Source organism: Pongo abelii, chromosome 5, assembly GCF_028885655.2.
Source record: "Pongo abelii isolate AG06213 chromosome 5, NHGRI_mPonAbe1-v2.0_pri, whole genome shotgun sequence".
NCBI lineage: Eukaryota > Metazoa > Chordata > Mammalia > Primates > Hominidae > Pongo > Pongo abelii.
The window spans coordinates 113,259,340-113,273,787 of record NC_071990.2 but is presented as its reverse complement, the minus strand read 5'-3'; the positions used below and the strand labels follow the sequence as shown (position 1 = coordinate 113,273,787).

The 14,448-nt window shown below is 37.5% G+C and overlaps 1 protein-coding gene across 6 annotated transcripts in view; it reads left to right on the top strand.

The window, feature by feature from the left end:
* LAMA4 (laminin subunit alpha 4) overlaps window positions 1-13,776 on the top strand; it is a 194,119-nt gene extending 180,343 nt beyond the window's left edge. For all 6 annotated transcript variants that reach the window (XM_063724955.1, XM_054558043.2, XM_054558045.2 and 3 more), the window contains exons 32-39: window positions 800-987; window positions 2,493-2,682; window positions 3,643-3,798; window positions 5,044-5,203; window positions 6,950-7,080; window positions 8,172-8,265; window positions 8,702-8,821; window positions 13,323-13,776. In XM_063724955.1, coding sequence (XP_063581025.1) covers window positions 800-987; window positions 2,493-2,682; window positions 3,643-3,798; window positions 5,044-5,203; window positions 6,950-7,080; window positions 8,172-8,265; window positions 8,702-8,821; window positions 13,323-13,468 — 1,185 coding nt within the window. In that variant the 3' untranslated portion in view covers window positions 13,469-13,776. The remainder of the gene's footprint in view (window positions 1-799; window positions 988-2,492; window positions 2,683-3,642; window positions 3,799-5,043; window positions 5,204-6,949; window positions 7,081-8,171; window positions 8,266-8,701; window positions 8,822-13,322) is intronic.
* Window positions 13,777-14,448: the final 672 nt, after the last annotated feature.

The following is a 14,448-nucleotide window of genomic DNA, read 5'->3' as shown; positions in this document are numbered from 1 at the left end:
CAGGAATCATTTCTCATTCACTTTCTATTCCCCACTACATGCCACCCACGGGAGGCATGTATAATCATGGATTTCCTTCCCCTTTACTTCTACCCATTCAATAGTCACTAAACATTTGCTTGAATAAATGACTACATACTTGAATTTATTTGCATTTACTTTTATTTTGCTTCAGAAATTGAAAGTAAATAATAATTAAATATTAGCCTATACTTGCACAACTCTAAATTTTAGCATCGGCCATGCAATTTTAAGAGCACAATATGTTTAAAAATTGTTCTATATCCTGTCACATAAAATTCTGCTACATATCCTATCACCAAAAATATCCTTAAGTATTTTGAAGATGTTGCTATGTTAACTTTTTACACAACATGCATAAGTAATAATCTGTGTATTAAAGTAATATTAATATTGTTTCTTATATGAGGATTTTGTTGATTGATTCAGGGTCATTTTAATTGCCAACTTTGCCACTTTTCACTATTATTTAAGATGTGCACTTAATTTAAATGATAGAGCAGTTGTCTCTATAGCTTCAGTTTAACTTTGCTTTACTACCATGCGGAAGAATTTGGGGTTAGTTAACATGTTATGTTGTTGATGTTACTGCTGCAGCTACTGCTGTCATTTGCTCATGGTGCTAGAGGTAGGGAAAAGAGGGGACCTAATGTTCCATGAATGGAAAATGCACAAATAATATACAATTTGTTTATCCTTATTAATGATGAGGACATCACAAATTATTTTTTGCTGCTAGTATGTCACTTTTCTCCCTTAATTTGGTTTACTTTTATAGGGAGGGAAAAGTAAAGATGCACCTTCATGGGATCCTGTTGCCCTGAAATTCCCAGAGCGGAATACTCCAAGAAACTCTCATTGCCACCTTTCCAACAGCCCTAGAGCAATAGAGCACGCCTATCAATATGGAGGAACAGCCAACAGCCGCCAAGAGTTTGAACACTTAAAAGGAGATTTTGGTGCAAAGTAAAGTAACACACTATACTCCTAGACTCCTGATGACATGGCTGGGCTACATCTTTGTTTTTCACATGTCATCGTTTTTTCCCATCTTTCCGTTCTGTGCCACCTTAATCCTATTATGTTATCATCGAAATAAATACTAAATAGTACATGATTTATGCTATCAAAAGAATTATATTCTCTGTGACTTTCCAATTGTAAGGTTCATAAAACAGTATTCTTCCAGGATACTGTATTTGATCAAAAAGAAAAGACAATCAAGGAAAGGAAGATGGAGCAAGTTTCAAATGACTCATCATCTAACCTTGATATCCCCCTCCCTCTCCCATACAAATTGCTTTCAGATTGTAAATGGGAGTGCATTCGAACTGCTAGAAGGTTAATAAGGAAAGGCATTGAAAATACAAATACGCTTGTATGTCTATGACCCTCCAGCTATCTCCAACCCCATCGCCTCTTTCCAGTATTTCACAAATCTCCAGGTTATCTGATATTACTGAAGAATTATTTTTGCAGTTTTAGCACTCAAATATTTTTATATAGATCTTATATAGCTCTGTCAAACATTCATAGAGGCAAAGTATTCAATAAGAAATCTCTAATACCGTATAATTTGCTACCTGCCTAATAGGCAGAATCAGTATTTTGTATTTTTCAGGAAGAATTTAGAGTTAATCAAACTAGAAGTTAACCTAATAAATGTATCTTATCCATAGCCTGGGGCTAAATTTCTAGAAGGTTTTGTTTAATTTCTACACACTCGGGTGGCTGCTTTCTACATGTGGTATCCATTAATTAATTTTTACTGGGAAAAAATTTTAGTCTTTTTTAGATAGTGCACAACTGATATTATTTGTATTACTCACTAGTATTTTGTCCACATGGATAAGCTTCTTTAACATACATATTTTTACTAAATTGCAGCCTTTTTTTTTGAGACAAGGTCTTGCTCTGTCACCCAGGCTGGAGGACAGTGGCATGATCATAGCTCACTGTGGCCTCAACCTCCCAGGCTCAAGTGATCCTCCCACCTTAGCCTCCCAAGTAGCTGGGACTACAGGTGTGCACCACCATCCCTGGCTAATTTTTAAAAATTTTTTGTAGAGACGGGGTTCCACTATGTTGCCCAAGCTGGTCTTGAACTCCCAGGCTCAAATGATCCTCCTGCCTTGGCCTCCCAAATTGCTGGGATTATAGGCCTGAGCCATGGCACCCAGCCTGCAACCATATTTTCAAAGCAAGACACAGTAAGATCCTTAACTGAAACGACATTTCCTCAAATGTGGGATACATCCTTGTTGTATAAGGAAGTAGAGAAGAATTTACATTTTTGAACTAGCCATGCTAATTTAATATTCATTAATAATACTAAGTGTGGAATAATGTTGCCTGGGATTAGATAAAATGGCTACTTATTTATTCTTCCTTACACTGTATTATTTTAAGAAGTTAGAGATTATCCTCAGTCTCATTTTACATATGGTAATCCCTTTCTTTTCATTTACCAGATCTCAGTTTTCCATTCGTCTGAGAACTCGTTCCTCCCATGGCATGATCTTCTATGTCTCAGATCAAGAAGAGAATGACTTCATGACTCTATTTTTGGCCCATGGCCGCTTGGTTTACATGTTTAATGTTGGTCACAAGAAACTGAAGATTAGAAGCCAGGAGAAATACAATGATGGCCTGTGGCACGATGTAAGTTGAAGGCAGAGAACAGCATTATCAGCAAATAGCTACCATTGTCAAATGGACACTAATGGGCCTCCATTACTCTCTCTAGAAATATCCATTTTAAAATTCTGCTGCTGCACACTCAGAATTCAATTTCAAAAAATTGTATTCCTTATAAAAGTCTTGAAGCATACTATTTAAAAAGAGACACAGGCTGAGCGTAATTATTTTAACCAAAGGATCAGTGGTCAACATAAACTGAAATTTGGTTTTTAATGATTTCTCACTTATTTTCTACTGCCAATAGGTTTTTACTTTTCAACAATTATTATTGAGTGTCTTTTATTGGCTAAGCTGTGGAAGATACAAAGTGAATAGTAAATCAGTTAGGAAGATAGGATACCACAGTGGGAGCAGATAAATACTGAAAGAAATTGGTGGGTATGTAATGTCAGGAGTAAGCAATGTAACATGCATTACAATTAATCACAAGAAGTTTAAGTGGGAGAGAACATATGGCCTGTTCTGGCTGGTTAACTGGGAAAAGCTTCATAGAGAACATGGAAAAACGTAAGCTATATTCAGAAATTAAGCTTTAAATCATTCTATCTAGAGGTCAGAAAATACATGGATCACTTCCTCTAATACATGAAGTGGTAAATGGAAGATGAGCAGGAAAAAAATACACCTATGCATACAAAGCAAAGAGGCCTGGAGACAACTCACAATAAAGGCATATGCTGTATAACAAAACAGAATCAAATGAGGGATAAAGTTTCTGCCATTCCAAAAACCACATTGCCAGAAGCCTACTAAACAGAAGAGATAAACTCCTGACCTTCAGAGATGGGGCCATTTTAAAAATAAACTTTCTGAAGATTTCCCACAGCATTGCAATAGCGAAGTTGGAAGAAGAGGAAACACAGCCTTTTCTCCAATCTTAGAATGTACCTGAGATGTGCTATTTTCCTTCTCTTCATCCAGGTGATATTTATTCGAGAAAGGAGCAGTGGCCGACTGGTAATTGATGGTCTTCGAGTCCTAGAAGAAAGTCTTCCTCCTACTGAAGCTACCTGGAAAATCAAGGGTCCCATTTATTTGGGAGGTGTGGCTCCTGGAAAGGCTGTGAAAAATGTTCAGGTAAGCCAGGCATGACCAGGTAGAGCCACTGACCATTAGAGCCAGAAGATCATCTAATTGAGGCCCTCGTCTCACAGATTAGGAAACTGGAGACTAGCACCAGTAAAACTGTAGTTTTCTGGAAATGGGATATCAAAGTAAGTACTGTCTTATGGGCTGCCTGTCTGCCCTGTGGCATTACAAAGTCAGAAGTAATCTTTCAATTCTAAGGTAGATGTGAAATGAAAAAGTTTCAGAGGCATAAATTATCATGAAAATTTATGTCTCAAGGGGATCTTATTTGTTCAGGAAGTACCCACACTTTTAATGTAAAGTCATAACAAAAAAGAAAGCAAATCATTGCATTATACATTATTGAGTGAAAAAAAAGTTTCAGGTCATTATGCAAACTACAATCCCATTTTTCTTACACACACACACACACACACACACACACACAATTTGTAAATGTATAAGGAAATGTGGTTACCCTGGGAAGAAGTGAGAATATAGTAGAAAAATATCATTTGTGTAATTTTAAAATTAAAAATATTGCACTTATAAAAAAATTTAGCAATAAAAGGAATGCATCAAAGGACTAAATTTTTCTTAACATAAATATAGGTTGGATTTTAGCAATGTTAAAAATAATTTCTAAGACCTATTAATATATGTAGATGAAGCAAAAAAGATGGTTTACATTATAATTAGATTTTAGATAAGCAGCCCCAATTCCATGGCAATCTCTTTTTTAAAATGTCCAAATGCAGTACAAAATCAGTTATCTTAAGTGGCCCAAGTTTCATGTCCTGTGATATGATAAATTCTCAACCACAAAAACAGCTCATGAAACCAGAAATGAAAGCTTTCTGCTGTTTATTTGGCTATGGTAGATTTAAGTAAAGAACTTTGCTAGCCCTCATCAGCCTTAGGTGATCTTGGCACAGCTGTCATTCTTGAGGGAAAACTAGGATACTACTAAATATGCAGTTTGAAAACCACAGCTGCAACTTATTGTGTCAAAGTGTAACATAAAAATGTCCATAGCTTAATTACTACAGGTTGACATTATCAAATACAAAATTCCAGCTTCAAACAACCAGTTAAAAAGCAACTATCCAGGAAAGTACTGATCATTCAGATATCTGAAATAAATAAAACAAGGAATTACGTGGTTTCCTTCAGGACTCAAACCCCCTCATTTTGCTTCCCCTTGGTGCATCTGTGTTGAGAAAATTGATTTTAAGAAATATCTTCTTCCCTCAGATTAACTCCATCTACAGTTTTAGTGGCTGTCTCAGCAATCTCCAGCTCAATGGGGCCTCCATCACCTCTGCTTCTCAGACATTCAGTGTGACCCCTTGCTTTGAAGGCCCCATGGAAACAGGAACTTACTTTTCAACAGAAGGAGGATACGTGGTTCTAGGTAACATTAGTCATGTTAAAGATACGAGTCATGAAATGCTTCTTCCTGGAGATGGCTAACAGGGAATATCAGGCCCAGAGTTAAAACTTCAGAATGCCAAACTCAGCCCTAGAAGATGACCTCTTCCCACAAGAACCACCTTTTCTCCCTCCTGCACTCCAAACCATACATGCAGTCCCCATCCCTGTATACTCTCCCTGACCAGGCTTCTCCACAGCTGCCAAACTTCTGGATGAAGACCACCTGGGCTCCTTTAGAATGTCTATGCTGCTCCGTGGCCTGACCCATGTCAGTTTTTGGCCACCTTGCTCCTCAAGGTCTTGCTCTGCTCCTTCTTGGCATGAACCATTGTCCTACTAAAGGAAGTCCCACTTTCTCCCCATGACTTGCAACACCAGCAGACAACGTTATCCTTCAGAAATTTTTATTTCTGGCTTTTAATTATTCTCCTTGACCATTACTCTCTCACTCATTCAGTTTTTGTTGTATGCCTCCCGTAAGGCAGTCCCTATGCCAGATGATGGGACATAACAGTTCTAAAAATAAATAAAATCCTAGCAGACTACACACAATCATCATCTAATTCATTCCAAGAATATTCTATGGAGCAATTGCTGGGTGTGAGGAAGACACCAGAATAAGTGCCCAGAATTGGGATAGGAAAGGGTATAAAGCTGCATGTTCCCTGCTCTCAAGGCACTTAGGTACTTTGCACATCCCCTGAATAAAGAAATTATACTGCAGCCAAGTATACTTTTTAAACCACCACCATATCCAGCAGAACACCCAGAGGTAGTATTTCCTCTCTGTTTAGCTCATGATTTTACTTTCCTGCCTCACCCATCTTTACCCCTACACTAAAACACCTACACTTACAATTCTCAGCCTTTCATGGAATTTCAGTGATAAGAACTCTTAATGGTTTGGACAGCTGGGAATGCAGAGCAAACTGCACAATTTATATACTACTCCATGAGCATTAACTAATAACAGGAAAAAATTTTAAATGATTTATAGGATACATTAAATGAACACTATTTAGATGCCCTGGTTTGCAATGAGTCTCTTGGAGTAAACACAACTATTCTTAATAAGAATTTTATTGGATCACCTCAGTAACAGCTCCTAAATACTTTCTCTGCTCTTTCTCCTCTGAAATGCTGTACAGCACTGGCACCAGTTAGGTTTCTGTTTAATAATCATTTTAAAATACAGGTCCAATCAAGACAGCTGTCTTGCTTAGTGACTGTAAAATAAAGCCTAACTTCCATACTTCACCACTAGAGCCCTTCCCAGTGTGGCTCCCACTCACCATGCCTCCTTCTCCCCTGGCAGGGACAGTCCAGCTACGATGGCCTTCACAGTGCTCTCCAAGCATTCCAGCCTCTGTACCTGTGTTCAGTCTACTTCCTCTGCGCAGATTGCCCTGTCCTCCTCACTTGTGAAATACTCAGTAGTGCTGCTGCTACTTGGAATTAATTTCTCCTCCCCTGAGCTCCCATAACACATATTTTGTGTGCTGTTGCCAGCCTCACACCCCACAACAGGATTGATGCATTACTTATCTTGGTTCCCCACAGAGATTTCCACAGTGAGTTTGACATGGAAAAGCCACTTTCTAGTTATCTGTTAAAAAATGCATCAAACTTTCAAAAACAGATAAAAAGATATATAATTACAAAATCACACCATAGTTACAAATATGATCTTGCTGTTCTTGGGAGTTTATAGTGTTTCTCTCCACAGATGAATCTTTCAATATTGGATTGAAGTTTGAAATTGCATTTGAAGTCCGTCCCAGAAGCAGTTCCGGAACCCTGGTCCACGGCCACAGTGTCAATGGGGAGTACCTAAATGTTCACATGAAAAATGGACAGGTAGTGTCTGAAAAATGTTTAACAATTTGTCTCATCTGACCTTGGATTCTAGATCTGAAGCAGATTTATTTCACAGAATTATTTCATCAATCTTTCCTAACTGAAAAGAAATATAGGAAAGCTATAACATGAAATGTAAATGTGGGCAATATTTGGATTCAGCTTCCTATGTTGAAAGTTGATTTGGTTAAAAGAAAGAGTCATGAAAATATGGCAAAACTATCAAAAAAATCACTAATAACAATATAGTTTTAAGAGAAGAATGAGAAGCACTTTTTTTCACCAAATGGAATCAGCAAACGTAACTATCAAAATCAACAAACACTAAAACATCTTTCTAAATATCTATAATATGTATGTATATCAGATATATGTATGTGTACTAGATATGTATATATACTATACATATTATGCTCAATTGATAGAAATAAAAAATTATGTTGTAATGCCACTTTCATCCTAAGATACTACTAAAGAATATTCATGGAAGTATTCAAATAAATATTAAGAAAAAAGTATATTTTCATTGATGCTGCTAACTTAACAGATTTTTATTTGGGTTCTAGTACATTCTATTAAATTATATTGAGCCATCACAATAAAATATATCCCTACTTGGTGTTTACTATTTGTTGGGTACTATTCTAAGCTTTACCTAGATTAACTCATTTAATCCTCCCAATTATCTCCATGATGTAGGTAACAGTATCGCTTTTAATTTACAAATGAGAAAACTGGGGCAGAGAGTAAGTTAAATAGGAGACTGGCTGTCTAGCTTCAAAGTCCATGTTCTTCACCAATACTTCAACCTGCTTTGTATAACACACTCAATCTTTAGAAATTAAAGGGATTTATTCTATTTCTTATTGTCCCTCTCTCGCTATTTTCTCCCCTATGAAGTCACTTTGTTCTCTCCCCGAAGAGCACCCCCAGTTGGACCTATTTCTATAGGCTGCCAAAGAGTGACCCCTTGTGTTCAAATTGCAAAGCTAACCATGTGTGAATATTTCACTGTGGTAAATTATTTAAGAAATTCAGTTTTATCACAATGAGGACAAACTAAATCATACAATGTGTCCTATCTTTTGCAGGTCATAGTGAAAGTCAATAATGGCATCAGAGATTTTTCCACCTCAGTAACACCCAAGCAGAGTCTCTGTGATGGCAGATGGCACAGAATTACAGGTGAGAAAACTAAGATTATGACCTGGCAGAACTTAGGCTATCACTTATATGATAGGTAATGCATGACAGTCTAAAAGTATCCAAGAAAAGAAAATCATGTTATTATACTATTATGTGTATACTGAATCCACATGTGATTTCAAAATATGAATACTGCAAAATTATGTTAAAGCGTTGCTTCAATAATGCATAACTTATAGGGCAAAAAAAAAGTAGCACAAGAATATTCTAAATATTCTCCCTTTCTAAGGAAAATGTTACAATAATCTCTTGGTTAGACATTGTTAGACATCATTGATGATTTTAATAACAAAGAAGAAAGTGTGGGTTTTATTCTGGAATAAATAAAAGCAATTGCTGTGATAAATAGTCTTTCTCAGGTTAAAAATTCATCACTCCAGTGCCACTTATGACCAGTCTTTGCCCTGCATTTCAGTTATTAGAGATTCTAATGTGGTTCAGTTGGATGTGGACTCTGAAGTGAACCACGTGGTTGGACCCCTGAATCCAAAACCAATTGATCACAGGGAGCCTGTGTTTGTTGGAGGTGTTCCAGGTAAGTGTTGTTTAAAAAGGAAAAGTTTCCAATCCAAAAAACTGAGTTCTCATAATTGTTATTGTAGAATTGAGCCATGTGTTTTCATGATGCACCTAGTTACTCAACGGATTTTATATACAGTGTTGTTTAAATGGAAAAAGCACAATAAAGTGACATGTAAGAACTAGACCCCAGCATTCCAGCCAGTGGCTATTACTCTCCCTTGCCATATTTGCTTATTTTTTTCTTTCCTTTCCCTTCTAAGTGCCCGCCACACACATACACACAGTGAAACGAATACTCTTATTTTATCTCTAACACAAAGAAAACTCATTGACTAACACTACAGTAGGATCTGAGAACTTTGGAGGATTAAATTTGCTGTTAGTTGCTCCGCTTCCTCAGTAGGAAAAAATGCACAGTTCTGTCCATGATTAGTCTGAACTGCAAAAACAGCTGCAGATCATAAGTTGTTGTCCATTGGTAGTGACATTCCCTCAGAGAGGTTCCCAGCTGCAATTCTGTAAACATCATCAGTCACTGCTGCTGTCATCTGCCAAGAATGGTTAATCCAGGATGGTGACAGGACACTTATGGACAACACACAAACACCCCAATTGTTTTAAACCTCTGAAGCAAGGACCATGTCCTCATATTGAATGCATTTGTTTTTACACATTTCACTAACTTGGAAAACCTGAATGCTACGGCTGGGGAGTGGGATTTAAAAGGGAAAGAACCCAGCTTTTGCAGCTGGAACTTGGTGGGGAGTTTTTAATTGACATATCATAGTTGTACATATTTTGGGGGTACATGTGATATTTTGATACCTGTATACAATGTGTAATGATCAAATCAGGATAATTGCAACATCCACCACCTAAAACATTTATCTTTTCTTTGTGTTGGTAACATTACAATTCTTCTCTTCTAGCTATTTTGAAATGTACAATAAATTATCCTTAACTATAATTTCCCTATTGTACTATGAAATTCTAGAAATTATTCCTCCTATCTAACTGTATTTTTGTACCCATTAACCAAGTTCTTTTCATCTCCTCCTTCCCCCTTCCCTTCCCAGCCTCTAGTAACTACCAACTACTCTCTACCTCTTAAGATTTACTTCTTAAGCTCATATATGTGAGTGAGGACACATGACATTTGTCTTTCAGTGCTTGGCTTGGTGGGGATTTTAATAATCTTCTAATAGATTATTTTTAGACTGACCCATAAAGACAGACAATGCTTTAAAGAAGAGAGCAAGAAAGCACAGATAAAATTAAGCATCTGACCTTGGGTACTCCAAAAATAGTAACAACAAAGCACTTTTCTTTGTCTGAATTTTTCAAATACTAGTATTGACAATAATGGTAACCCGGTGTGAAAAGAAATATTTGAGACCCTCGCAAAGCAACTCTTCTCCTCCTTTGTCTCCCACTTCCACTCCCCTCTCCATTCCCCAGTCCTCTCCCTGTTCCTGACTTCAGCTTTGAAAAGATTCTGGCAAAGGCCAGCACTGCACTTCGTGCAGGTGCAGCATGAAAAAGTCTCACATCAGTGCATATTTCTGCACATTGCTTCCCTCCAGAAATCACAACACAGTTTAAAATGTTTCACAGGTTCCCAAGGGCCTCCAGGATTAAATTCACCATAGCATGCAAGCTCCTTGATCATCTGTCTCCTCCTTGTCCCTGCCTTCGGGATCTCCCCACACCTTCTGGGACTTGCAGTTCCTAAATGTTCAACGATGGTCTCTTTGCTCCGGGCCTTTGCATAAGGGAACTGGGCCTCAATTTCTGGGAAATGTTCTTCCTTTCCTCCCCTAGTGCCTTTGTTAAGAAACAACTTCTCCTATTCCTCCCCATTCTAACTCCTATTGACCTTTAGGACTCAGCTCAGACTTTTACTTACAACACGCCCCTTTCCCCCTAGGATGTATACACATACCGCTGTTGTAGCACTTAGCACAGAATATTGTTGAAACTAAGAAGTGCATTCCTTGATGGCAGAGAACATGACTATATCCAACACACAGCATGGATTGTCTATTAAGCACTATGCTAGGCTTTGGGAGGTGGACAAAACAAGCATGGCCCTCCCTCATGGAAGTTGGAGTATTTGTCCTTCACTATGCCACCCAACGTGCTTACTACATCTTTCGAACAGATATTTCTCTTTGATTTTTGTTTGTTTGTTTGCTTTCACAGTCTGATCCCAGCCTCACACACTGCCATCATCCCTCACTACAAGAGTTGCTAAGCCTTACAGACTGGACGGGCAAGATGTACCTAAAGCCAAATTCAACCTGCCTGAAACATAGAATGAATACCAAACTTTAGCTAATGAGCCAGCACAGGAGCTAGCAGGCCAGAAGGGCATAACCACCAGCCCACTGCACCACTGCGGCTTTTAAATCCATCTAAGAATTATGCCAGCAAGCCTAGAATAAAAGCAACTATAATTTAAGATGAAATGTAATTAATTATATCATTTTGAGCTGTTCAAGATTAATTCCACTAAAATCACATCAGAAACCAGGCATTAAGAGGATAACTAAAGAAATTAGGCTAAATAAAACCCCTAAATGCACTGAATTCTCCAAGAATACCACTCAGAACTCTGGTGACTCATTATTTCTATCCATAAAAAGCTAACACATAAAATTCCTAGAACTACACACCAAAAAAGTCAACTTTAGTGTGTGATAGTTTTAAAATCAAAATTAAAAATCAAAGAATTTTTTTTCTGCTGGCCATGGTGGCTCGCACCTGTAATCCTAGCACTTTGGGAGGCCAACCAAGGTGGGTGGATCACTTGAGCTCAGGAGGTGGAGACCAGCCTGGCCAACGTGGTGAAACCCCGTCTCTATTAAAGATACAAAAAATAGCCAAGTGTGGTGGTGAGTGCCTGTAATCCCTCCAGCTACTCAGGAGGCTGAGGCAGGGGAATTGCTTGAACCCAGGAACTGGAGACTATAGTGAGCACAGATCACACCACTGCACTCTAGCCTGGGCCACAAAGTGAGACTCTGTCTCAAAATAATAATAATAATAAAATAAAAAGGTTTTGTTAATGTAGCCCACCCATGGGTCTAACCATTCATTCCTCCACTGAAAATCCTGCATTATTTGTATATAGTCAAGCATTCAACCTGGGAAACATTCTCTCTACAAATTATGCATTAATTTCATTAATCAATTACTTAGGATCCTAGGGCACTGTACTGTCACTACCTACAATTAATTGTGTGGTGAATTATTCAGACCACTAATTGCTACATGAATTATTACCTCCAGATGATTTCCCTCATAAGCCAAAGGATGGTAAGCTTGGGCAGAATCAAAACCTATGTTCTAAGTCTGGTCTCCAAAGTAAGCAGAAGTATTAGATGTTTCTACCTCTCATAAGCATTCCCGTTCACTCATTTCTTACCCAAATGATGAAGTACACTGAGCAGGCTTGAAGAATAGTCACACTAATCTAGAGACAATAAAGGGAATTGATCTCTCAGGCCCCTTCCAAATCTAAAACTTTTATGATTATCATTCTAAATATAAAATGCTATTTCCATGATTTATTTTCAGTACACGGCTTCTGCATATTCTTACCCTACATTGCTTAGAAAACTTATTACAGCTGCTTGCTGACGTTTCATTTGCTGTTCTATGTTCTTTCCTGAATTACTGGTTTCTAAGTGTTTTCCATCCTTTATCTGCTACTGCTCACATAGCTGTTTGTAAATAATAATAAGCTTTGGCTAAATGGATTTTAATTTTATGATATTTCTAAGCTCTCTAAATTGCTTTAAATTATATTGCTTCTATCATCCTAACACATTTAATTGTGTCTGTGCAATTAATAAGCATAAGGCTTCTTCTAGATTTCTAATTAAGATAAGAGGAGAAAGTTCCCTTGGCATACCACAGGGCACTTGTGCCCACACAAAGACTAAGCGAGTTATTATTATCCTATTTATAGTTCTTAAACCCTGAGCTCAGAAAAATTGAATTTTAGTTTATTCGAATTCATTATTTTCTCATTATATTTTATGAACAGGCAAAAATGTAGAGGCTTAAGGGTGAAGGGTAATGAATTAAACAGAAATATTAACCAAGTCCAAAAATAGTGTGGAAGCTAAAATTTCTTTCCTCCTTCTTAGCAAAGCACACATTATAAGTGAGGCCCAGGTGAAATTAACTTTAAAAAACATAGGTAGATCATGAAAATTCACTGCTGAGGCTTTACATGTAAGTGGTAAATTTCAGCCTTGAAAGACAGCTACAATACACAGAAATGTGATCATGGAAAACATGGTAAAACATTAAAATTACCACATGTCCATAGGACTTCACAAGCAAATAATGTTACTGAGAAATGAGTCAATTATAACTATGTTCTATTTTTGAAATGTAAATCATGTTGATGATATGAGCAAATATGTATACTTTTACCAGGAAGTAATATTTGGGCTTGGAATACCTCAATTGCAATCTTTGTTTTTATTTCTTGCTCTTTTCAGAATCTCTACTGACACCACGCTTGGCCCCCAGCAAACCCTTCACAGGCTGCATACGCCACTTTGTGATTGATGGACACCCAGTGAGCTTCAGTAAAGCAGCCCTGGTCAGCGGCGCCGTAAGCATCAACTCCTGTCCAGCAGCCTGACACGACAGAGCACAGCTGCCCAAATACAAAGTTCTTTAGAGCACTGAAAGAAACACAAAGCCAGCCAGGAGGAACAGTAACTCTTCCTTCTGGTGGAAGCTTTCATCGAGTTGAACAGGACTTAAACGAATCATCAGGGACTGGATATTTCTTATTTCTCATTTGGATTCTTAACCTTGAGTCCAAAGTGTCTGCAATGGACAACAATTGAAGGAGTGGCAAACTTACTTGTATTGAGAGCACAAGCAATTCCTACTGGTGAAATTACTGTTTCTGTTTCTAATAAAATAGAAGGGATTCCGAATAAACACTTGCACACATTTTTGAAATGCGGCTAGATTCTCAGATTCACCTTTCTTCCAGGGAAGATAACTTTCAATCTATATAAAAATCTCTGTCCTAAAACTACCTTTCTTTGTTTTGAAGAGACTTACTAACTTACATATAATCTAAAATTAGATGATAGATTTGTTTTTAGCCTTTTTGTTTGGTCTATCAGTATAAGAATATTTTAGGTTTATAGCTGAAGTTATCAAGGTTTAATAAAGTAAATTTCTAACAGAATACTAGAAAAAATGCAGTATAATTTAATTTTTTCTAAATAAGAAACAAAGGAAATAAACTACTTTTTCCCCTTCAAAGAAAAATAAAATTGTACATGAGGGGAGGCTTCTGTAGGTCATTATTACTATTATTGTGTGTTCTATAGGAATCATTGAGGATATCGCAGTAAAAACAGTAGGACAAAATCATAAAACTCAATTTAAGAGTACACAAGTCCTTTTATTAAACGTTTGCTCCTAGCCTGGGCAACATAATGAGATCCCATCTCTACAAAAAAATTTGTACATGGGCATACACCTGTAGTCCCAGCTACTTGGGAGGCTGAGATGGGAGGATTGCTTAAGCTCAGGAGTTCAAGGCTGCAGTGAGCTATGACTGCTGACTGCACCTGCACTCCAGCCTGGGCAACAGAGTGA